At 33.4% G+C, this 27,246-nt stretch overlaps 1 protein-coding gene across 1 annotated transcript; it reads right to left on the bottom strand.

The window, feature by feature from the left end:
• Nucleotides 1-1,621: 1,621 nt before the first annotated feature.
• On the bottom strand, nt 1,622-27,246 carry LOC111055644 (ATP-dependent RNA helicase SUV3 homolog, mitochondrial). The gene is made up of 14 exons (XM_022342882.2): nt 26,785-27,246; nt 23,478-23,700; nt 20,215-20,383; nt 19,549-19,660; nt 18,793-18,962; nt 17,826-17,942; nt 15,709-15,866; nt 8,142-8,283; nt 7,585-7,743; nt 7,192-7,371; nt 6,357-6,505; nt 5,151-5,347; nt 4,072-4,220; nt 1,622-1,808 (listed from the first exon to the last, which is right to left on the bottom strand). Exons 1-14 carry the CDS (start codon nt 27,104-27,106, stop codon nt 1,722-1,724), a joined length of 2,334 nt encoding a protein of 777 aa, XP_022198574.2. The 5' UTR covers nt 27,107-27,246; the 3' UTR covers nt 1,622-1,721.

Genomic DNA, 27,246 nt, shown 5'->3' on the forward strand with positions numbered 1-27,246 from the left:
TGTAGTTTCCAAACGTGTAATACCATGCATTTTAGCTGCATCAGAGGTAAAGGTTTCCCGTAATCTTGTATCTGGACAGGCAATAAAGTCTACAATATGGTTACCTAACTGCTTATTTACACCAGGGCTTGTTATTTGACATACAAACTTATTATAAATTTTCACCCTCACATTACTATTAATCCAAGTTAGCAATCAATCCCAACAGTTTTATTGTTATCTACTATCACATTATAGTCTTCTTTATATTCTCCTTGCAAGCAGAAACAATGATTTGTAGTTAGAAAGTCACACATCCCATTCTAGTTGAATATCCCAGCAAAGTCCTGTGTTATGTCCAAGTCTAGTAGATAGAAGTGCTCCTTCTTCAGCTGCTCCAATAATCTCGGTAGCTCTTCCATCAATGTAGCAATTGGGACGTCTGCAAGCTCCACTTTGTAAGGTATCCCCACTGGTTCCTGATATTTTTGTTTCACCTCGTTGTAATCATCTTTACCAAGCACTTGTAGAATCTTTTGAGACATATCACTTCCACTGTCCAATAGGTAAGGCAGCTTTGCTTTGACTCCATGTTTAGCTGACACCATATTAGAGATTTTGCCTCTCAAATATAAGTTGAATGCACCACATATATCCTTTTTTAGAACAAAGCGTCTCTTATCCATTGCCTCACAATCATCCAAAGCACAGATTTTCACAAGCATTATATTGTCACAAAAAGGTTCTATAATAGGCACAAGATTTGAGTCATCCTGCACAAACAGTTCTTCCCCAGCAGTGTAATCAATATTTCCAATGTCTGTCACAAGGTTGTCATCGCACAAGTTTTCTGATAGAAGCCACAAACCAAACCGCTCATTGGTAGGCTTGATTTTACTACCACAGAGCATAGGCACATTAAACACATTAAAAATACATCGTGACAAGATGCACCAACAGGAGGAGGCCAACAGGCCTACCATTAACCACACACAACCCCAGGGATTATTAGTGGACCTTATCCTCAACAAGGGAAATCTATCAATAAAATATAAATCACGATAACCTTTCAAATTATTTTATCACAACATGTTTCGGACATTAATGCCATTTCCACAAAATACTGTGATTTATGTTTTTATCGATATTAAAAGTAGCCTTAAAGAAAAAATACAATGGAATCTATCAAATTGAATTCGCTTGTCTGAGTAGTATCGTGTTCACTATTCTAAAAGTATTTATGAGTGACTGCACTTCAAAATTGACCATTAGACCATCCAATGGTAGATAGTTATGTGAATGAAAGATTGATTTCAATATTAATTTTCCGTCAATTTTGTGAGTCAAAGAAATTACAAATTTCAATTTAGAAAATAATTACAAATTTCTAATTTGAATTTAACTTCTGTCTTCTTACATCCAATATATTCTTATAATATATAAACATAATTTGCATGAGTAAAATACTGATGCTAAGAGTAGCATTTTTTTGAAAATAACTTTTCATTAGCAAATCATAAGGAAAAGTGATAATTCTGATAAAAAGAAGAGGCAATGGCCGCGATAACGGCCATCGGCGTGACAACGTAACAATCTTGATGTTGGCCAACATAAGGTTTAAGCGCAATAAGAAACACTTGAATCCAAAGTTCTATCAAATCGTTTTAATGTGTGATAACAGTATTTACATCAATTTCAGAATAGCGAGCTAAAAAATGTAATTCTAGGAAAATGTTCATCTATCAATGTTTCGGCTTCCTCCCTCTTTTGCCACGCCTATCATCTCTTTGAGGAGTTTCTGATATTTGTGCCATTTTACTTCTGCCTTGCTGTGAAATACATAGAATACGTTTTAAATCAGTGTGTCTTATTTTCGGTACAAGTATTGAAAAATATAGAAATTAAATGTTAACTTCATGTTCAATCACATCATTTGTCCTACTTTTTAGAGTACAAATTCGTAACATTAAATTACAGTACCTATCATTGCAATATGATAAGTATTATAAAAAAGAATGTGAACATTGAATGTAAAAATAATAAATTGCTTGATTGAATATTCAGAATTAGAATTGTACATATAATGTGAGTTTCAAAAATCGATCTAATGCTGGCCACTAACGGTAGGATATGCATGTTTATCATGCACACACACACACATTTTCATCATGCATGTTTTGTCATCAGCGAGAGGATTCTAACATAGAATAAACAACCAATAACAATAAATAAACCACTTAAAAATTACAAATTATAATGATAGAAAAATAATTAATCCTCAAATAGGTTGAAGAGAAGGAAAAAACAACAAAAAAACGGAGATACAAAAACCTAACCTCCAAAATTTTGCTCGAAACGTTTCGCTATGATGACACAATAATGTATGACGACATGTCTATCATGCAGGTCCTACCGTTGGTGGCAAGCCTGAGAGTTCAGTAGACACCTTAAAATACATAATGCATCAGCATTCAATTTTCAATGTTTCGAGTTAATTGCTCAAATATTATTTATGAAATACTGTGGAACGAGAATTTCTTATTAATTAATTTTTTATATAAGAGAGGATTAGTTTCTTGATATTTGGTAAACTGTTCTAAAATACAACCACAAACAATGGTCCATTCAATATAGCCGTGAAAAAGGAGGTGGACTTGCTATTTATATTGTAGCTCTGATTCTTTAATATATTGTTTGGATACATAAGAGAAGTCCAGAACCAGGAAAGGTTGAAAAATTTCCTTGTGCTAGATACAGAGTGGCCAAAAACCTCGGTTCATTTTCCAGTTTCCGCCAAATAACTATAATAACTGATTTATGAATTCTAAAATTTCTTGACCATTTTTGTGTATGGAAGTTAGGGTTAAAGTACACTAAACAATAATTTTTTCCATTTCTCCAACGAATTTAACAAATGATACAATATTTTGAATCACCTTGACTAGCCGAGAAGAATGAGCTGTAGTACAAGGAGATCCTATCATTGTGTCGAAAGTTATGAGTGTTTAAAATTTTGATCGTTAAGGTGTCTTTAGGTGCTTCTCCACTAGTTAATACTAAAATGAAACGCATCTAACAGTTGATTCTCATTAAACATGATCTTATGAACTACATCATTGTGCGAAATCTCAATGTGATGATCTGATGATGATTGAAGCTGAAAATTGGGCGTTTTTAAAAATACAAGTAGCATTGTTATCAGGTGTACCTGGAGATCTATATGAGATAGAGCACTCTACCTGGTCTCAGGTTGTAGAGCACAACATTATGGCCAGATAAATTTTTAATTATAAATTCAAATGGGGACAAATGAAAGATATTGTTCATCAAAAACTAAAATTTAAAATTGATTTTTTTTTCAAAAATCCACTCATTTTTGAAAAATCTGGTGTGGCGCACTCACACAACTTTCCTTGCCGTTATGAAAATTGATTACCTGACGCTAGTGTTCTCGCGCATCTCAAGTCTACTATTCAAATATATGAGACAGCTGATGATAGGACAATAACGCTGGTGACACACGAGGTCTGCTATCTCTTCGTAGTGAATGATTTAATAGAGCCAACAGTTGCCAACAGTTTGCAATTTAATAATCACATTTTCTCGAATTTCAAGCTTACTTTCAATCTTATGTGAAAATGTTACTGAACATTAATAGCAGAGATTTTCATGCTCAATCTTTTCCACTTGAATTTTTTTGTTTAAATTGTATATGAAGGCTGATAATTGAGAATCTAAAATCAAACTTTGCATAGATGGGGCGGACCTGGAATTTTTACAGATATGGGACTTGTGGCAGTTGATAGAGCTTATCAATGACTATTTCAGGTAATAAATGATCGTTGAACTTGGAATTTGAGACGCAATCAGATGCTCCTTGAATAGTATCTAAATGGAAATAGTGCAAAAATAGTTGCGTCTTGAACTCCAAGTTTTAATAATTCACATTGCGTTAAGAAAAGGATAAAATTACTTTCAAAGAGTGACAAAAATGGTGAAAAATGGATTTAGTTCTCTTGACTATTTTGATGCATTTTCAATTGGAGTTTTAGTTGCAGCATCTATTATTAGGATTCAACTAGGGATTCTCACCTGGGTCCATTCTTGCCTCAACTCTTTCAACATGTTTGGCGTCAACAGTCCTTGAGACAGCAGCCTCTCGGTCAACCGGCCTTTGCCTAATCCTCTCTTCCCATCATCAATGTCACCGTCGTCTTTACCGTCATAGATGTCATTGTCATCTGCAATCAATTTTAGTTGATCAAATGAAAACAGAATTGATAAGCTAAATTCTGGCAGTAATAAGAGAGAATATATTATGATATGTGAAAAATCAGTACAATAGATAGTCTACACTGTCGTATTATAAAGCAAAACATACGGCAGAGCTTCAAGTTTATTTAAACTCTTGATGAGGATGTGAATCTCTTGTAATAAATTGAAATTTTATAAATAAGATCAGCTGTCCATGCCCGATCATTTTATGATACAGATTTTATCTTTCTCAACATTTGTTTTGAACTAGTTAATTTTGTAACGGGATTTAGTTTTAACGCTGAACAACGACTATATATCTTTCTTTTAATTGAAAATAAAATGTTTTCTATGTAAGGTACTATGAGAAATAAAGTTTATACTATAAACTTCGAAAAAGTCATATTTATTCCTATAGTATGATAGAACTAGCTGGTATCAAACCCGGGACTTCTAGGCTGGTGCTCTACTCAGAACCCAACTATTACCAAACGCTTTTAGCCAGTTCAATCCCAATTTTTCGTATGGACACGATATTTGATGGCCCCAGCTGAATTATAACTATTGGAAGGCTCATTTACGGCAAAAAGATATATCAGGCTAGGTGGGTCCTTCCTGTATTTAAGGTAGTCCTCTCCAACAAAAAGACATAAGGAAGTTTTCTTCTGTTAATAGTCTGAACAATTGAAATGAATTACTATTTAGCATGTCTCGATGTCTGTATAATATACAAATGTATAGGGTTTAACATGAACAATTAATTGCATGACTATAATTTTCACTATGAATGAGTTCTTTAATAATGTTTTTCAAAATTATAAAAATATTCTATCAATAGAATAATTCATTGAGAAAATTGAAATAATTTTAAATCGAAATCACATAGATCACTTGATTATGACAACATGTTAGCCAACCTCTCAAATAGCGTTGCTTGACATTTCTCATATTGAATTCGTCTTGTATATCCTCGCCGGTTCCAGAGCTCACTCTTGTTTCGGAATTACGAAGAAGTCTAGTTAGTTGGAACACACCTTGCTGTATTATTGAATCCAATTCAAACTGTATGTCTCTAACTAGATTGCAGTCTGGAAACAGGTCTGGAAAGCGGTAACTGCAACACAAAATATGTCAGTTTAAAAAAAAGTATGTTGTAACAAAAATAATGGCAGAAGGGATGGAAGGGACATGATTGCATATGAAAGCTAGAAAAGTATCAATATTGAATAATTAGGGTGCAAATATCTACCATCCAGAATTTAAAGAAGCTAAACGATTATTGAAAAAGTGAAGTAAATTAATGGATAATTTAATATTACAATAGAAATCTAAGAACAAAATTTTTAATTGTTAAATAATTTGTAAATCTAAGATCTTACTAGTAATTATCTAGTACATGAATAATCGTGGTGGAACATGATCCAAGGAGCCCATATTCCTGAGCGAAAGTAGCCAAAACCTAATAATCATGCTGATGATTGTCACTTTCATAAAAATTCCAATCTGAACCTTAATTCGAAAGTAAACTGAGAGATTATTTATATTAATTACATAAGAAAGATTAATAACTATTGAACATTTTTTGGATCTATTGATACAGGATATACTTTACGCTACCTCCATAGGTATGGTATATAATATCATCATACTCATACTTATGCAGTAGGTATTAAGGTATATGTATATATAGATTATATAATACTAATTTGAACAGGTAACACGTTACAGATAGGTGAAAAACACTTAGAAACTTACATTATTTTCCGGAAATTTTGGTGGCTTCGACAACCTTCAAGCCTTTGCCGACCCATTTCAGACGGTTCAGAAAGGTTGGCGAAGCCACCGAAAATTTCCGGAAAATAATGTAAGTTTCTAAGTGTTTTTCACCTATCTGTATTGTGTTACCTGTTCAAATTAGAATTATGAAACTGTTAAGTGTTTTTTATTAAGTACTATACATAGATATACATAAATACATATACAGTATATGGATGTATGCAGTATCCTATGATAATTGGAAATATAATCATACAGAATAGATAATCTATAACCATTATACAGAATTCCCTCAATTTAATTCTATCTTTAAATGCTTTTAATGGACAACCTATAAACCGAATTACCTTAGCCAAAGATACAAGTCGAGAACATCGAATACTGCTTCGAGATGGACAAGGTCCAGGATTGTCTTGGGTGGTGCAATCGGCCAGCCAATATTTCGACACAGCCAATCAAACGTTAGAGCTTGATTTTTACTGTACTGCCTGGCAAACTGCAAACATTTTTTCATACATCTAATTTAATCATACGAATACACATTTATTAATTGAAAATGTTATTATTATTATAATATTAGCGTTTTAATAGATGGTATAAATTGAGCGAGTAGTAGTGAGAAGTGACTAAGGAGCAAAGACATAACATTTATCAAACATTAAGTTGTTTTTTAGCAACAACATTAAAAATAATACAATTTTTCAAGTTAAGTTAAAAATTCAAGGTAATGAGATAGTTTTACTAAAACAATTCATTAATTATCATTCATCTTTAATCTTTCTAATATTTTTTATACTATAAACATTTTGATTACAATCAGTATTAGATAATACAAAAAGTATAATGTTTAATTAATGCACAATATTGAACAATAGGGAATGGAAGTGTTGATAGATTAATGAAAAATAAGCTGTTCGGCAGAATTCAGAATAAAATATACTGCAATATTGATTCTTTTTCATACAATACATACTTAATATTTTCATACAATGTATATCATAGAATACTTGTGTAAGGTTAGCTATATGGTCTTCCATAGTTCAAACCGGTATGTTAATCCAACGTTTCTGTGTTGCAGGAGTAATAAACAATAATCAGCTTAGCATTTAAAACTATCAACTTACTTTAAAATTGAATTCTGATAAAATATTAATAAACGTTAATATGAGAACATAAGCATACCTTTAGAAATAGTGAGCAGACAAAAGGCATTTTTCTGTTGATTGGAGCACAGCAGAACACGTAGCGGGCCCTCAGTGGCAACGGAACATGTTGTATCATCTCAGCAAGGAATTTGAAATCTTCTATGTTGCACATGAAATACAACGAGTCGTCGACTGTGCTCAGTGTAACAAATATATCCTAGAAATAAAAAAGGTTGAAAATAAAAAAATATCGCAAAATTGTTCGAGTTACATAGTTACAGTTTCAGTTAGTATAGTTACAAAATAAAAGCGAAAAATTGAATTCATATTCAGAGTATATAAAAAACTGTAATGGATTAAACAATGATAAATTTTGAAGAGATGACATTTCGACAGTACAGTTATTAAATTGTAAAATGCAATTATTTACCATGAGATTGGACAGTGTTGAGCCTGGAAGATGATAAGCATACAGCTCTATTTGTTCAGCCGTTGGATGAAGTCCTGCTTGAACTATTTCTTCAGGACTTTGAGATAATATATTCTTCAATGTCGACAGGTCTTCAGATTTGAATGTGGTCACATAACCCTGAAAAATGGAATAACTATTATAACTACAGTATGCAGCTACTTTTATTGGAGATCAGGAAATTGAACTAAAAGGTTTCATCATTCGAATAAGTAGGTAATTTGACTTTATATATTTCTGTTAAGACCCTTAATGTTAGAAAACTTCAAAAAGTTTCATGTTAAAAAGTTCAAGTTCATCCCACACATTTATTATCTGTGAATGTAGGGATTTGAAATTTTTTTACGTTGTAGTAGGTTGCGAATAGAGTTTATTTATGATATGACATTTTTTAAATTAATTATTCAAATTATTTACGGTTTTTAATTTGTATAATTCAGGGCGGTTTTCTTGGGAAATAATGTATAAAATTATGCTAAATGAGTAATTAAATGATAAGACATTGGTTATCAACTTACCGTTTCAAACTGTGTATTGTATCGCCCCGCCCGACCAGCTATTTGTAGCGCTTGAGAAACAGGAATCAAGTCCATTTCTTTCTCACCTTTATTATTCAGTAATGGTTTGATTAGGGAGTAGAATATAACTCTACGTATACTCCTGTAGATAGAAATGAAACACAGATTATTTGGAAAATGTAAAGGATACAATAATAAATGTACAATATTTACGAGCAAGCTTCTTTAATTTTGAATATTTTGCCATTTTATTATTTGTTCAACAAGTTTCTACTCTTTTTTCTCATATGATGTCGTAAATACTGATTTCGTTGTTGCTTGATTACGTTATTCCATGCTAATAATATAAAATGGAGTAGAAATTATAATTATAGGATCGAAGGATGCTTACTAGACATCATTCTAATTGAAGGCTCTTCTTTCTATGGAGGAAAAACACAATGGAAACTCTTTCAGCATTTTCGCATGTCCAGGAAAAAATTCTATTATCGCAATCTAGAAAGAATTTCATTATTGAAAGGTGGAATGAGAGCATTGAAGACGTTGGTCAAATGAATGATAAGTTTTGTTGAACTAATTAACCCTCCTTTTGTGTGTGACAACAAGATTTTATAAGGTCTCTGTTACACTACATCTCTTAATCTGTTTAATCTGTTTTTTTTCTTATAATAATTTGGAGTTTTGATAAGTGACGAGTTTGTCGAATTTATTCATACATGAATTATGATGGGAATAATTCGCTATAACAATTGCTATTTTTCTACTACTCCTATTAGCTAAACCAGCTACCCAGTTTACTAGCTATACCAGTTCATCCCAGCAAGTAGTTCATTTTACTAATGATGGAAGGATTCATTGGATATTTTGATAACCAATAATTCCTTCCTTTCTTGTAACTAGACAGTATAGCTTTAGATAAAATAAACGCTTCTATATCATAAAAAATCCTAACTCTGCCTAATAAATAATATTTTCATTTAATTTAATTTCAAAATTCGGCAATTACAAGGTATTGGATTCGATTTCCGATCGGGACAAATATTTCTTGCAGTGATGTTGTTCATTAATTATATAAATGAAATATCAATTATGTTACAGTACAACCTTGTTAACCCGGACCCTGCTAATTTGGAAGTCCGGATAACACGGATAAGTTTTCGGAGAAATTAAAATTATTTTTCGCCCCACTTGGATGTAATGAGCTGGTTTACGTGTGTCATATGGAGGCCGAAAGTGATTGTTTTCTGACCAGGCCGGTAAAATTTTTACAGCCCAAGGGCAGTAAAATAACCTTGAAGTCAGCTGATTCTGATTTGATGTGAACGTGTTTACAAAATAGTTTATGAAACGGAATCAGTTTATGCTTCTAGAATTGAATAAAGTATTCTGCAATAATATACTATCATTCTATTTGGATGAATGAAATACAGATAAGATATATATTATAAAGTATTCAAATTCGACTTTCAGAGATGGGTAGAACCTCTAACCTAAACTTCCTAAGTCGATGACAACAAGCATTGTTGACGTTGACATTCAGATTGGCCAAATTTCAAGTGTGCTAAAACAGCTGATCAAAAAACTTTTCATTATTTGTGTTTATTATTCAATAATTAAAACATTTATGATAATATCATCTTATTGTCATTTGAAAGAATAAAAAAGTATAAACTCAACCTCCCACAAAATTGAACATAATCTTGTAGGTTATTTAGACAAATCAGAATAAAAAATAAAAATACTTGGACAATTTCTTGATATTCAGATTACCTCAGATTTGCTAGAGCTATGACCTTCCACTTTTGCTTTCGGAAGTGCTTAATGAACAATTATTCTCATTTATATATTGTTTATTTTTCTGTGTGGCGAAAAATAGCGTTCGCACCACAGGCAAAAATTTTTTTCCGGCTCTCAATCTTTTCTAAAGATTGAAAACTGAAAACTGATTTCCAGCCGGAAAAGTCTCATTTTCGGCCCTAGGTGCGAAATATACTATTTCAACAACCAACTGTGGTTTCGATCATAAATAACATTTCCGTTTGAGTTTTGTATATGCATTTCAAATGTAGAAATTATGTTTGAATGATTGTAAATGGATTTTGTGATCTAAATAAGAAGGAGATGAATTTTTAGTAAGAAGGTACGATCATTTTCCCCCCTTTCCGGTATTTGTTTACTTAGAGCGGCTTCGGTCCCATTTAGTCCGGGTTATCGAGGTTATTCTTTCGACAATACCATACAGGTATGATCTTGCAGTGGGGTCGCATGTGAACAAGTGTATAGAGTCTTTTAATGAAGCTGTTTGTTCAATTTCCCAAGAGTTTTCTCTGAGTATGCTAAGCATATGGAGCTATCAGGCGAGATTCCACACTCGGCATGGGCTGCATCTTAATTATTAGGCATGGGAAAATAAGACTTGCAAATGAGTTATTGAATTTACTATCAGGATCTACTCAGACGTATGACGTGGCCCCAGTCTTGTCGATCAAATCAGCTTCTTCTTCAAGCAATGACTGTTCATTTGTTGGTGTTAAGAGTTGTAATAATTTGTCAGGTTTGATCACAGGTGGAGTTTGTGAGATGAGATTGAATTCAAATCCAGTCTTACAGATACCAGTCATTACGAAGCCCAGGTCTTTTTTAGAAGAAGCAAAGCACATAGAAATCCATGTATAGAGTATACTGTTGACTCAGGTAATCAAGTTAAATATTAATTATAATGAACAGAATTACGACAATTTTAATACTATTATTTTCCATTGGAACGTTCAAAGCATCAGAAATAAGCTTGACTCTGTTGAATATCAACTTAAGGACTTAAATGTGGACATTGCTTGTATAGTTGAAACATGGTTGGAGTCCGAGGAGGTTGACTTGTATGGAATTGATGGTTTTTTAATTGGGAATGCTTATTGTAGGGTCACTAGGAAACATGGGGGTGCCTGATCTATGTGAAAAATGGACTAGATTTTGAAAGGCTGGAAAGCATAAATGAGATGTCAATAGAGATGGTTTTTGAGGCGACAGCTATCCATTTAGTGTATTCAAATACAATAGTTTTAGCTTTATATAGAACAAACTCTGAAAACAATAATTTTAACATATTCCTGGATAGACTAAGTAGTATATTAGAACGTCTTGAAATATGCCAATAACATAATTTTATGTGCTGATTTCAATTATGATTTTATAAGCAATGACAATAATATTAAGGAATTGAAGGACTTATTTGTTTCTTTTGGATTGACGATGAGTTATAACAATATTAACAGACCTAATTCCTCTAATGGGGGAACTGTATTGACAATATCATCACTACCATCAGTAAAGGTTCTTTTACATGTGGGGTTGAAAAGACATGGTACTCAGATCATTGGGCTCTCACATTTAGAACAAGATTATTTTCAAAACATTCAGGAAGCAATTGCACAGAAACCAAAACTATTCGACACATCAAAAGTGACAGTATTAAACATTTTCAAAATTTGCTACATAAAATAAATTGGACGGACCTATATAGAGATGGCAATCTAGAACTGAAAACCTCATTTTTCCTGAGTAAACTTAAGAATATTGTGGATTTGACATTTCCATTGAAGACTGTAAAATTAAAGACAACAGCTCCTAAGCCAGGTAAAATCTACAGTGTTGAATTAATGAGTATCAAGAATATGTGTGATCTGCTCTATGATGTTTATCCTAATACTGGTGATAATGGAATAAAGATTCTGTATAAAATTAGAAAAAAGGAATTTAAAGACATGTTAGTGACTCTAAGGAAGACTCAAAATGACAAAAAGATTATTGAATCCAAAAACAAGAGTGCGGCAATTTGGGGTATAATTAAAAAACTGAGTAAATCCAAGTCAATGATTAAAAAAGGCTCACTAAACTCAAATCAGTTCAACAAATTCTTTACAGAAAACAAAAATAAAATTGTAGCTGGAGTTAAAAGTAAAAGTTCCAATCATAGTGCAATGGACTTTTTGAGAGCTGGTTACTGTGCGCCCACGTCCAGATTTGAATTTGAATTAGTTGAAACAGATAACATAATTAATATCAGATTATAATAACTTTAGGCCTATTAACATAACCACTACTGTTTCAAAAGTATTTGAAAAGGCTCAAAATGATCAAATCGTGGATTACTTCGAAAGAAACAATCTTTTCAACAATTCTCAGTTTGGATATAGGACTGGGAGAAATACGGTTAGAGCTGCAATTAATCTATACAGGGATTGTCTGAATTCTTTAGAAAACAAGAAATTTACTCAGACCAAATTGTTTGACCTGTCAAAAGCATTTGACACCGTATCGCACAAATTGTTGCTAGATAAGCCTGCATTTTATGGCTTTCAGGAAAGATCTTTGAGACTGGTAGAATCTTATTTGGGGGATCGATTCCAGAAGGTTGTTTTTGAGGAATCTATTTTGAGGGGTCTATTTTAGGACCTATTTTGTTCATCGTCTACATAAATGATCTACCAACAATTGTAAACCCTCCAGCCAAAAGCTATTTGTTTGCGGATGATCTGTGTGTTTTTCTGAGCTTGCCCACAGTAGTTTCATTGAGTCAAGCTTCCCAGGACTTGGCTGATTCGATCGAGAGCTGGTGTAATTTAAATTTATTATGTGTAAACTCTGATAAAGTTCAGAACTTGACTATCAGTTATAATAGAAGACTGACTATGAATGAGGAGAAAGAGGCAAAGTTTCTGGGCTTCACACTTGACACTTGCCTTAGTTGGTCCCAGCATATTGACATTGTCGCTGGCAAGCTGAATAAGGGAGTCTTCTTAATTAGAAAACTGAGGTCATATGTCAGTTTGGATGTTTTAAAGGTGATTTATTACGCTCACATCAATTCTCATTTGTCATATGGCACCATACTTTGGGGTTCCAGAGCTTATAGTGGTAGACTTTTTAGAATACAGAGAAAGGCTATCAGACTGATTTGTGGGCTTTCTAAGCGAGCACAGTGTGATGAGCATTTTGAAATTCTGGGAATATTGACTCTACCTTCAATATTTGTTCAACAGAGCCTTATTTATGTTAAGGAGAATTTGGAGAAGTTTGTGGAGCAGGGGGTAGTTCATAGCCATACACTATGAAATAGGGGTAATTTGACTACTTATCGGTATACCTATTCTAGTACACAAAAACATTTCTATTTTTATCAATAAAATTGTTTAATTCACTTCCTGAAGATCTTAGAAATATGGAGAATGGAACTTTTAAAAATCATATGAAACGCTTCTTAGCAGCTAACCCTTTACACAAGATTGAAGATTTTTATACATTAGCTAGGAACATTCGGTTATAAGTTGAAAATCAGGTGACATATTATTATCATAGGGTATTGATAGTGTAACTTACTGATGTAATATATTTGTATTTTGTATCATGTTGTATATATTTGACACTGTCTTGTATTGTATCTGAAGACCTCAGATATTGCTGCAATAAAGATTCTATTACAGCTACTGATAATTTGCATTACCCCTCTGTTAGTCTTGAAGATGTACTAAATGCGATAAATAAATTGAGTCCATCGGGATCTGGGGGCCCTGATGGGGTACCAGCATTCATTATTAAGGGCTGCTCTAACATACTTGCTGACCCTTTAAAATTCCTTTTTAACCTCTCCCTTGAAACAAATATTTTCCCTGATAAGTGGAAGGTATCTAGAATTGTTCCAATCTTCAAGTCTGGTAATAGAAATCTTGTCAATAACTATCGTCCTATTTTTATATTGAATTGTTTTGCCAAAGTATTCGAAATGATTCTCTACAATTACATATTTAGTCATGTTCGGAATAGAATAAGTGACTTTCAGCATGGATTTGTTCAAGGTAGATCAACCACCACCAACTTGGTTGAATTTAGTCAGAGAGTCTCGTCGATTTTAGATGTTGGTGGTAGGGTTGATGTCGTTTACACTGGCCTGTCAAAAGCATTCGACTCCGTGAATCATTCCATATTGTTGAAGAAACTATCCCTATTTGGTTTTAGTATGTCCCTACTCTCCTTTTTCGAGACTTACCTTGTTGACTCTCCTTGAGACTTACATATGTACAGATGCTGAATTACCGGTCACACTGTTTTGTGAATACTTCTGGGGTTCCTCAGGGATCGAACTTGGGACCATTGCTTTTTCTGTTATTCATTAATGATTTGCCTAATGTCATAAAACACTCTAATGTTCTATTATATGCCGATGATGTGAAGCTGTTCAGAAGAATAAGTGATATTGTTGATTGTGAGCTCTTGCAGAGTGATATGGATGGTCTGTGTGGGTGGTGCGTGGATAACGGATTGGATGTGAATGTGGGAAAATGCAGTGTCATGAGGATTACCCGTCAGAGGAACATTACATTGAACAACGCTCTGTATCATATTAATGGCATAATTATTAAAGAAGTAGAACATTTAAAACACTTGGGAGTTGTTTTCGATCACAAGCTCAATTTCTCTCTGCATGTTGAAAGGATTGTGAATAAGGCATATCAGCAGCTTGGTTTCATCATCAGAACATGCTCACATTTCAACAGCATACGGACTCTGTGCTATCTCTTCAAGACACTTATTCGTAGCGTTCTGGAGTATGGTTGTGTGGTTTGGAACCCATACCAGAATTCACTGATACATCCTTTGGAGTGTGTTCAAAACAGATTCCTTAGATATTTATATTTTAAAAAGTTCAACAATACATGCCCCTTCGACTTTCCCACATCACAACTCAGAATGATGTTCGGTGTGGAATCATTAAAATTGAGACGTGATTTTAATATGCTTTTGTTCGTTTTTAATGTATTCAATGGCAGAATCAGCTCAATGTTTTTCCTTTCCCAGTTAAATGTGTACATTTCTGCAGTGCCTCGCCGTTCCAGTTTTAGATTATTCATACCTTATCACTTTAAATCATCAGAACTCTCCCATATATAGATCATCATTCATTTTCAATTGCTTCTCGGATCATCTTGACCTGTCATTCGGTTACAGTCGCTTCCGTAGGGATTGTAGGCGACTTCTGCGAGTGTTTTAATGTGTCTCTTGTCTGTTGAGTTGATGTTGTGTTTTTTTTTTTAAATCCACTTTTGTACTAGTCCTCACGGGTATGATTAGTACTGATTCGGTTTTTTTTTTTTGTTCATTTCTTTTTTTTCTATTATTTTTCCTCTTCTTTCATTGTAATTTTTCAATATTCTTCTTTTCTGTACTCTTACTATTTATAATGAACTATTGTAATTGTGTTGTTATGGAAGCAATTTTTGGGAGAAATCCTGTATGCTTCCATGTTTTTCATAAATAAATAAATAATTATATTCTACCTTATCAATATTCGGAATCCAGTCTTCAAAATATCGTTTAGTATTAAAAGAAGTTTAGTACAATTAATTTATTATTGTATATTCAACATATTGAAAGATTTGATTTATTTTCAATGAGAGATAATGAAATTTCCATCATTGCTATAAAAAAACAGACATCACTGTTTTTCAAAATATTGAAATGTCCAATCATAAAATGTTTGCATTCAATCAATTAGGTACCATACTGAACTTACAAATTCAAGCCCATTCCAATAGCATCAGTTGCTACTAGAACTTTACATGAGCTCTCGGGGTCATTGAACTTTTGAGCTTGGGCAAGTTTTGTTCCAGGTGGTAGCCCGCCGTAGATGACTGCTACTTCAGTGCCGCGCGCTTCAATCCCTCTACTCACCTGAAACATTCAATCTATATTAGTATGTGGGATAATTTATGAAGAGAATATTTCGAGGATACTATACCAATCATAATTTCCTTGAATATCCTGTCTCTATGATCTCATTTGATCAAGTGCTACCAGAACAAGTTTAATCAATCCAAGTTAGCTAATTGGAATTTATTTGTAACGCATTCACAACTTGAAAGCATTTTATGACTTGAAGAGTGCATAAATTTTTATAACTTCTTATAAAAATTCTATGTGACTTATGGTAATGCTATTCAAGATTTATGAATTTTCGATTTTTTTGAAATTTTCAATTTTTATTGCCGTATATTGCCGAACGCTATTGTGCAGTTGGACATTTATGAAAGTGTCTATGAAGTCACTTGCTCCTTATAAATTTGTGGAGCCTTATTAATTGTTATTTGGCACATATGATATTCGTTTCGAAGAAATTAGAATAACTATTCACCTGATATTGGCTAAAATGTAATAAAATATAATAAATATTGAATGACAGTGCTTGAAGAAACGACGTAAAGTGAATAACTTCGACAACACTGACCACAGTAATGCTATTCTAGATGTATAGTGTTCTATCTTTCAAGTATCTAAACAATACTGAGAAATTTCTGTTGATTTTTGAAAGTTTATAATTTCTAAAGGAAATAATAACATAACAATAATCATAGCGGCGTTTGATAATACAGTGCAATTTTTGTGAAGCAATTCTTTCAAAATGAGAATTTACAAAAACATGAATTACTTCAAGAATAACTCTGAAAACACTCAGACTACTCTATGATTCTGTCAAATCATTTTGATAGTAAAGCGTTGGAATAAAAAATATTCTGATTTTTATTTAAAATAAATTTATTTTATGTTGTTCATAATGTAGGATATACATCTCCAGATGAGTAGATCATCGAGATCAACATGAGTGAAACTAAAAGTGAAATGAGTGCGACTTTTTGTTAAACTAAAGTGAGATTCACGTTATGAAGCCAGCATCCGATCGAAATTGGTTTTCTATCCTTGTCTACCATTAGATGAAGTAGATAGCGCTATCTTTTTCCATTGTCGCGCCGTTGACAAATTGCTTATAGGCTATTATATTTTTCGTTAGGGCTACCGGTACTCTTTAATAGAAATACAAAATGAAAATCCAAAGTACCCTTTTTTAAATTGTTTATTACGACATGTTTCGGCCATGATGCCATTATCAGGTCACTTATCACTATGATGCCATTATCGAGTCACTTATCACTATGATGCCATTATCGAGTCACTTATCACTATGATGCCATTATCAGGTCACTTATCACTATGATGCCATTATCGAGTCACTTATCACTATGATGCCATTATCAGGTCACTTATCACTATGATGCCATTATCGAGTCACTTATCACTTCATGACCGAAACATGTCGTAAATAGACAATTTAAAAAAAGGGTACTTAAATTTTCATTTTTCATTTCTGCTTGTAGACTATTTAGAAAAATATGATAATATTTAATCTCAATCATTATGGATATGTAAACGTATTGTATCATAGAAAATGTATTTTCTTCACGAATAAATTAGATTTAAGATAAAATTGAGCATTTTAAAGAAGAATCAACAATATCAGTTACCGGGAAAACTTGAATCACAGCTATCTACTAAAGAAGGCGGTGGAAAAGTAGAAGACACAATGCCTTCAGCAATGCCTTCCTATCATTTTCAGTTATAACGAGAATGTCACAACAGAGTGTGTACATATTACGGCCAGTTGTTCCTGTGTTAGGCTTGATAATATTACCCGTGATTTACAAAATTCCTCATTCTTAAGAACCAGAATATAGTGTGCGAAATTAATGTTAGGCCTAGTAAGTTTCATGTTAACAATATTGTGCTGTATGAAAGGATTTAATTGAGATATTTTTGATGTGATGTATGATTAAAAGTGGATAAAAATAGTGTACTCACAGAATAGACATCATTTTTGCTGAAACACACTATGCAATCTCCAGGCTGAACTCTGTCCAATGAAACCACAGCTGAATCTTCTATTTCGAGTTTTGTCAATCTTTTATATTTTCGAACCTGAAATCAAAAATAGTTTCTTGAGAGAAGCTTAGAAACTAAATAATCAAGCATGTTAAAAATTAGCCTATACAATAGGGTTCACAATCCTGGAAGGATTTTTTATTTAGTAATTTCTTGATAAAAAAATAGTTCACATCACATGTATACTTCAGTATGAAAACTGGAAATTCCATTTTAAATAGTAGAAAGAAGATAATGAGTGATGAATTTGAATTATTATTTGTAGGCGAGTGATGCAGCTACCAATAGGGGTGTTGAAATGTAAAGAGTGCAATTCAGTCTCATAAGATCAATTTAAAACCATTCAAATCATGCATTTGGAGCAAATCAATTCAACAGTAAACATCGGATCTTGTTGAAAATAATTTCATTGGATGAATTATTTAATGTAGCAGAACAATCACTTTCTCAAATTATAATTATTCCTTCCAGAAATATTTTTAAAATGTTTAAACTTGAAGTAGTTTATTTTCGCTTCAATTATTGAATTAATTTCAAGATTGGAAAAGTTAAGAAATTTCCCTAAATAATTCAATTCTCTTTCAAATGACTAACAAACTTTCAAATAAATACAAACTTCTATCCATAAATAAAGGCATTATGTGTTTCAAATAATCAAAAGATCAAGCCGACAGCTACCGCGCAGCGCACTCTTAAATGAATAATTTATATGTTTTATAATATATACGGTTCATTTGTATACATTGATTCTCTATATATGATTCTCATGGATTCTCTATGAGAACTAACAGTGAATGACACTGTTCTCATCTCATCAGAAATAGAATTTAATTATAGACATAGGTGAATAGGTGAAACTATCATAAAAGAAGCATACAGTATTTACCTCAACATCTTCTCCAGTGGTTGTCATTATGGATTTGATGAGTTCGACGGCCCCTTCTTCCCCGCACACGTGAATCTCTTCAGCCATCACTCCTAATAGAGCCCTTGTCCACGCCCAGCCTCTAGCATTATCTCTCACCATTTGAATCTCATCGATAACAGCTACTTCATCTGTTAAGTAACAAAAAGATACATCAACTACAAGCCAATTAGACTTATAGAGGAGTATCAAGAGTTTTAAGCTGCATTCCCACATATCAGTATATAGAGTCCGTGTCTGGTTCAGTGAAAATATTCTTCCCATGAGTTTTACTAGGACTATTAATTTATACTCACTTGGCTGAGCTGAGTAGGAAAAGTGCCATCACAACTCACAGCAAGAATAATATTTTCACTGAACCAGACACGAACTCTGATACTGAAATGTGGCAATGCAGCTAAAATATGAGAATTCTCAGTTTTCATGTAGGTGTAAACAAACTACATCGAAGAGCATCTTAATTCTCTCTTAGTTGAAATAATCAATTTGATTAATAGAGCTAAGCTTGGATGGTTGTCAATAATTTTAGTGAATGAGTTGATAATTATCTGAGACAGATAATAAAGATACAGAATTTCTTTCAGAAATTCAAATCAGTATCATTGATGGAAATGAAATTCAACTTTGGTAAGGTTTGCCAAATCAGTCAACTTTGATAACATTGGAACAAGTTATGAGAAAGGATGCAAAACAAAAGAAACAATGATTTATACTCACAAGAGTTATTAACAGATGTCATTTCAACAGTGCACGCTACATGATTTGAAGGGTTATCGGGACCCTGTGCGAATTTCCTCTCTTCGCCGGTTACTAAATCGCATGGAGTACCCTGAATAGGATATTAAAATGAAAAATGAGATTGACAAGCAAAGAGCAAAATATACGATGTGAGTAGAATAGACTAAACGACTGAGCACTACGAGAAAAAAATTCTAATTTTCAATAAGAAATTGATTGGACATTCGAATAGGCGACGATTTGTTCAGACATTTTCCTTTTCCGATAAATTAAAACGTCGATCAAGACGAATTATAATTTTCACTGTTCCCACACAAGTCCTACGAGCAGAATCAACGAATTTTCATTTTCTCGTGGAATTTTCTTGATGTAGTGCTTGAAATAAGCGGTACAATAATTCATAATCTCTGTATGGAACCAGTAAGTGAATACTACTAGTACTACTGCTTTATCAGTTATATAATTGTCATCAATATTTTTACAGAGGGGGTTTCCTCAGTCCTAACGGTCAAGTCAACTCTGACTCAGATTGGATGGATTGAGTCAGTGTGAGTCAGTGAGTCAATTGAAAAGGCAATATTGAAAATTAAACTCGCAAACATTGGATATTGTATTTTCTGATAAAATTAATTTTATTCAACTTACATAGTCGTTTGCTTTTTTGTGAACTTCGGTGGCAAGCAGTTTCAAAGGGCCGCAATAGACTCCGGATTTGGCATTTAGAAACCTCTGAAGTGCGTGGTAGGTTTTCCCACTGTTTGTTGGACCTGCATGGAATATTATCCTTCGAGTCATAGATCTAGCACTAGGATACCTGTAAGAATTCTACATTATTGACCAAAGCACGTAGAAAGCTCTTTATGTGTGAGAATTTCATTAGAACATAATCAATGTAAACTTGAATTGATAATAATTTTGAATGATTCTACTTAATTCGATATCCAACAAAATTATTAGTCTTTATTCATTTTCTTGCAGGGATTGAATTCCCTTTCTCCTGAAATGATAGAAAAATAATGTATAAAAATGAAAAATAGCTTGTTGATGTGTGAAGCACTCCTGAAAAGTTTATTCTTTTGTTAATCTAACTAATTTTTCAAATAATAGCCTAAACTTGTTTATTATAATTCTTTTATAAGTTATTATAAATATAAGATTGCTATCCGGAAAATATCACCCTTTTGGGAATAACAAAGTAACAAATACATTTCACCAATTATTATTATTCTATAGACATTATTATGGGAAAATAAAGTACAGAAGGGTTTTCAAAAGTGTATACACTCTTTGACAGTGAATATCTTGGTAACGCATTGGCAGGCTGTTTCTGACCGCCATACATAGCTTGTGCTACATCTTTTGAAGGGCAAATCTCTTGATGTTAATCAATCTGTCCATTTGAAACAATCATAGCATCGCAGCGCGTCGCTGACGCTAAATAATACGCTTCGAAAATGCTAAGGATTGCAACGTAGTCGTCGCTCCGAATCTCGGGCAGCGCATAAGCTCCAAGCTAAACAATGACAATCGACTTATTTGATCACAGCTCAAACTGTGATCAAATACAAAATATCTTATAGTGTCAACTGTTCATGTTTTGCGTATTGATACGCTGGGATGAGTGCAACATCGCCCAAAGTTGTCACTCAAGCTACGCCGGTCTGAAACGGCCTTAGTTTAGGATGGTCAGAAACGGCCTCACAGTTTCTATTCGGGCTACTCATGCCTTAATACCTTTTCACAAAAAACTAATTACAATTCCCAGTAAAAATCATAGCTGTACGTTATATTGTTCTGTTTACGTTCACCGTAAGTTAATGTATTCATTTTTTGGACCCCTCAGTATATCCACCGCCAATTTATTAGAATACGTAGTCAGGCCCTCTTTTAATTCGTCTCTACTATCAAATAATTTCAGTTTTTTATAGAGTGATGATAATTTGAAGGGGCCAAGAAATTACAGCTGAAAATAACAAATTGGCCTATTGTCTGATGGCGTCATTCTCCTTTACCAGGCCTCATGCGGCTGGATTGACAAAACCAATTTAGCACCAATTCAACTGGGGAACTTTCATGCATTCACCATAAAGCACTTCAGATACTTATGCACTGACAGTGGAGATTATGTAGGTGGATGAATAGTTCTAGGTATACACTTTCTAATGGAAATGTCTATAATAATTTTTCTTAATATGCACAGTACTTTTATTTTCCAAACGGATACTATTTTCCGGATGACACACGTATAAATTGTTTAACAGCACTTGAAGAGTACCGTACTCAATGCCCTGTTGTTATTGAAATCTTTATTTCTGTCGGCAATGATTAAACTAGTAGTTCTGCGAACAGTAGACCTCGCTCATGAATACAACTTTCAATCTATTGAGTAGGGCCAGTACAGTAAGTACAGTATATTGTGAAGATTTAGCCATGTCATCTATTATTTTCTCCATTGAAAGTGCTAGAGACACTGTTTGCAGGGACACCGGACTCATCAAGGAGGTACCTTTATATCGTCTCCATATTTACAATATAAACATATATTACAACTTTTCTAATAATTAATTATAAGAAATCGGTCAACTGACGGAAAAATGGAATATATAGTAGGCAATTTAGATGATGAATCGTCTCACAGACGATGGTGAGATGGAAAATGATTCTAAATAAGATGAGTTTGTTGGTGACAATGACAGGAGGTAGCTAATGATGTTTTTCATGAAAAGTGGATTCAATGTTATGGCTTGTTATGCCTATGCAGAATGTTAATGCTCACAAATCGGTTTCCGATCTCATACCTAAAGGAAAACAAAAGACTTGACACTGTAGAGCGACACAAAAAATGCATACAATACAATATTATTTTTACCTGATAAACTGAAAAATCAGTTAAAAAATAACTAAAATAATAACTGATAGTTATGAATAAAAGAAGTTGGAGATTAAAGAAATGTTTATGATGTTAAATATTGTCTATAACTGAAATAGTTGTTGATTTATTAGTTGATTAATTTTATGATTATAAAATTTGTCCACAACTAAAATAGTTGAGTTATCTGTATTATAGATAATAATAGTTATTTATGTATTGATATTAAAGATTTTTTAAAAATAATTTATCCAATTAATTAGATAAATCAATTTAATAATAACAATAAAGATTTTATAATGATATATTATTCGAATAAGATAAAACAATTAGTATCGTCTGCAAAAAAATCTGGTCGGAACGAGATTTGAACCTGGGTCCCACAGTGTATCAAACCATAGAGAAACAATAGCATAAGTAGATATCCCATGGTATAGAGCGTTTATGTCGCAATTTTTACTGTTATCTCAAGTCGATTACTGTCAATTATTTAGATTAGGACCCTATTACTGTTTTTTTTTTTTTTTTTTTTTGGGTGAGAGAGTATGAACGGCACAATATGAGAGACTACCAGCGTCACATAGCTTTACAGGAAAGAGCTATGTGGACTATCGGCTTTAGATAGCAGTAAAAATTGCGACATAAACGCCCTATACCATGGGATATCTACTTATTCTATTGGTTCTCTATGATCAAACTACGCTCTAACCGTCTTGGACACAATGCACTGGTAACAGTGGACGCGAAAAAGTAGGAACATGAATTGCTGTATCTTCAAAGATACGAAAAATTAACTTTTTAGGTTAGTTTACGGTTTTTTAAATATTACAAAAAAACCGGAGGTCTTATCAAAAATCGTTACACATACATTTCTGCGCCTTGTTTCAAAGAGCTTGCATAACAAATTTCATCCAAATCGGACAATAACTGCGGTACAAACAAACAGACAAACGCCGATCGAGTCGATACTAAGACTTCAGCTTCGCTTCGGTCAATGAAAATTAATAAAATAAAAAATAAAAGAAAATTAACTTCATACCAGTTGGCCGGTTCTCTCAAGTCACTTATTTTCTTGAGATCATCCATGCACTCCAGATGAGGAAACATTTGTTTGGCGTGTCTCAAAAAATATGGGAAAATATCATCAACATGACCTGCTCCTTGGAGAATATCACTCAGGATCACATGCAAATCTGTCGGCAATGCTTCCGATTCAAGGCAGAACTTTCTAAACCCAATATAGGCCTGATGTTGAACATAAGCTGAAAAATGAAAATTTTAAAAATTATTAAATACATACATAAAACATATAAAGAATCGTTCGACTAAAGTCATTATATTGTAGCTGGTTTGCATGTCTTTATCAAATACGGCTTGCTGGGTGAGACATTTTTAGGACTGTAACATTATTCTGATACGCAACTTTCAAGAATCACATTTTCTGATTACTTGTATTTTATTAAAATGCAGTATGAGTCAAACAAACCATAGACTAGCTATTCGGAAATGTTAGACAAGCCTCAAGTGAGTATTACAAAGTACTGCAATATGAGAATAAAATATGGAGTAGACAGAGTAGGGTCATGAGACTACAAATCAATAATATGCTGTTGCTACCAGATCCTATAGTTTAACAAACATTAGTTTTTTGAAAATGTTCACCGATCAACTAACAAAAGAAATTCTAGGACTTTAGGTGAACCCATGGTCTTACTCCCATCACGATAAATAACTTCGTCAATTTGGACGATTTAAGACAAAATTTGGAAATAGAATTTTTGGGCAATAGCCTGTTTTTTCTTTTCCGACTATTATATTATTTGCTCTATCCAATACATGAATTGTTTGGTTGTTTCATTGGATAGGTGGTCATATCATGCTGAATCTGTCTGAGACACAACACAACAGCATATGTGCATTTATGCATATGTTATTTCAAGGATTAGCAGGATGGTGACTTGAGATGTATTCAACATTGGTGTTGACTTTATTTAATGTAAGACAAATGTTTATTTACCATTGTCAATGTGACGGACTTGGTCACCCATTACATTTGAATGGAGAATGAACAAAAATTTGACGAAGAACATCTCTTATGCTGGTCGCTGGTCGTTTACGTAAGGTTTCATAAGTAGAACACGTTTATTTTTGATTACGGTACAGTCGAAAATCTTAACGTTAGGCCTCAACTATTGCTTAACCGGATGCATTGTCACTTATAGTGTGAACATTACGAGCAAAATAAGACGCTCCCCGTAAGAGATCATTCAGAAGACGCGCGAAATAAATTCAGCGCGTTTAAGGCCGTGAGGCGCGCGACGGCATAGCTGCCGGACGGCTGCTCCCCTGGATTCGGCGCCGGTTGAATACCAGAACACACTGCAAGTGCCGATCGACGGTCGCCGGGGGCAGCAATAAGAACAGTATCTTCTTGGAGGTTCTCAGTCGTGTTTATGAAATGGTAAATGATCTAGTAAGTAATTTTACAGTAAGTAATTAATGAGGGAGGCTAATGTAATTCAACTACTTTTGAGCACCTCAAAAGGCATACCTAACGAAATACTACCCTTACGAAATGTTTCAGATCAATTAAATTACATTATCTCAGTTTTTTATTGTAAAATCTCAACAAATCATGTATGAAAATCTGTTTTCAAGCAATATTTTAGAATTCTCCATTTTTAATGTCATTATTTTTTTTGTTGAAAATTCCACTTGGAAGTTTTTGAAATACCATTTTCAAACGGAATGTTTAATATGAAGCTTTTAATAGGAACTGAATAAAATAGAGCATTTAAAATAAGAATTTTATAAACTGATTTGCGCTTTATAAGATAAATAATTATCTTAATTTGTAATTTGTAAAATATAATATAAGCTTCATGTAATTCATCATAAGAATTGACTGAAAACCGATGTCAGAGTACAGCGAATACAAATACACACTGCAAATCAACAACACAACCACTTTGGGTGTTAAACTACGTATGAATGACTAAAGAAGTGGCAGATGTAGGGGCTGGGCCGGCAGGCTGATTGCCGTAACTTGTGTTAATCTCCATATGTAAAATGCCCTCCTACCTGCCGGACGTTGAAACAGCCGTCCGACGAAGTAGAGAATAGCCGTGAGTGCCTCTTGCTGATTTTCCCACCGGATCCGGGTTTTCGCCGTCCGGTCGAAGTGTGTCCTTCTCCATGCATTCTTGTGTATTTTGTACCTCGCACGGCGACGGCAAAAAACCGTTCGTGTGTCCCCGACCTAAGACCTCCGAATAGTTGAGGTCTGAGGCATAGGTCTGCAGGCGAAAAACTGCTGTACAGGTGAAAATTGTAAAACCGCTGTACAAGTGAAAAATTGTTCGTTTGTTCTTCCAGGTTATATAGAGGTCCACGTTACAATGGCAGCATTTGATTAACATTGGTGTTGCTATTCTTGTCTGTTATTAGACTAAGCAAATAGCTCTATAATTGTCTAGCTCCGCAACGTTACGAGATCATGTTAACAATGAATGAATATAATATTTAACATCACATCTAAAAAAATATATTACTTAATTATTAATTAAAAAAATGAATTTTTTCAACAAATAAAATATTACCGTTTACAAATAAGATAAATATATAAATAAACTTAATTGATAGTTTCTAACAAGAATGAACAGTTGATTTTTATCATGAGATTACATGAGATATACCGGAATCAACTATCTTCTATAGAAAGCAGTAAGCTTAGTAAGGTAGAAAAACGGCAACCCTTTTGTTTTAACCTTTCTGACATGTGGACCTCACTAGGTGTACTCAAAGACTAAACAGACGTGTAGTTAAACCTTCCGGCAGTCGCGCTGTTGTAAAAAGTACAAGTGACAGTTTTTTTGCTGCACAAAACTATTGAATTGGGTGGTGTCAGTGAATGAGTCACCTATGCATTCCAAAACTTTCTCCCCATCACTCCAACGAGTTGCAGTATCAACCGAGCAATGGTTCAGTCTTTAGGTGCCATTTATTCACGACAGTCCATAAGTTGCACTGTGCATAAGATAGGAAAAGACTGTATACGGGGAATGTAAACGAACCAATAACACAGAATTGATGGCTTTGCTTGGTGTACCTTATTGGGATATGAAATGGTAACCATCCAAATGTTCATAGATGTAAAATAATCCAAAAAGATGGAAAAAGTAATTATACAATTAATTAATACCGTATGTTTTGACAGTAAACAGAGTACATAATACTTGGAAAATTGAATGTTGTAAAAAATACAAAACGCGACTGCTCGTGTGATTAAGTAGGGCGCGACTACCGGAAAGTTAAGATCACTTTTAAATTAAAACGATAATACTTACTATCTAATCCACTTTCCATAGATAAAGCTTTTATTTCTTTTCGTTGGTAAAATTTGTTAAGAATCTTGAGAAGATCATTTTTATTGAGCGAACCGGTCAATTCAACTCCTACATTTATGTCATCAGGGTTTGATTTCACAGGCAAAGGAGTAAATAGAGACGAAAGATTTTGGTTCTTTTTAAATCTTTTTTGAACATAACCTCCAAACAATGTTGCATTATGATGATGTTCATCAGAGTTTAAATTACCCAATATAAAGTGTCTTAAACGAGAGTAATTTTTCAGATTGATTGGAAATGATTTTACTCGTAACTTGAGCATATTTATATGATCACTATAGCTATCTAATGAAACATTGAAAGTAAACTCCTATAAACACAAATTCACATGGTTTCTAGGTTAGAATTACACATCTGACGAGCATCAACAGCTGAAGCTGACGACAGAGACAGATGTTGAAT

This window comes from Nilaparvata lugens, chromosome 1 (genome assembly GCF_014356525.2).
Source record: "Nilaparvata lugens isolate BPH chromosome 1, ASM1435652v1, whole genome shotgun sequence".
Lineage (NCBI taxonomy): Eukaryota > Metazoa > Arthropoda > Insecta > Hemiptera > Delphacidae > Nilaparvata > Nilaparvata lugens.

Coding starts and splice junctions, on each gene's coding strand:
- LOC111055644 (XM_022342882.2), bottom strand. CDS start 27,106: ATGCTCAAGTTACGAGTAAAATCATTTCCAATCAATCTGAAAAATTAC. Junction 17,943..18,792: donor CCACTGGAGAAGATGTTGAG/GTAAATACTGTA, acceptor TTTTGATTTCAG/GTTCGAAAATATAAAAGATT. Junction 8,284..15,708: donor ATTGGAATGGGCTTGAATTT/GTAAGTTCAGTA, acceptor TTCTATCTACAG/GAGTATACGTAGAGTTATAT.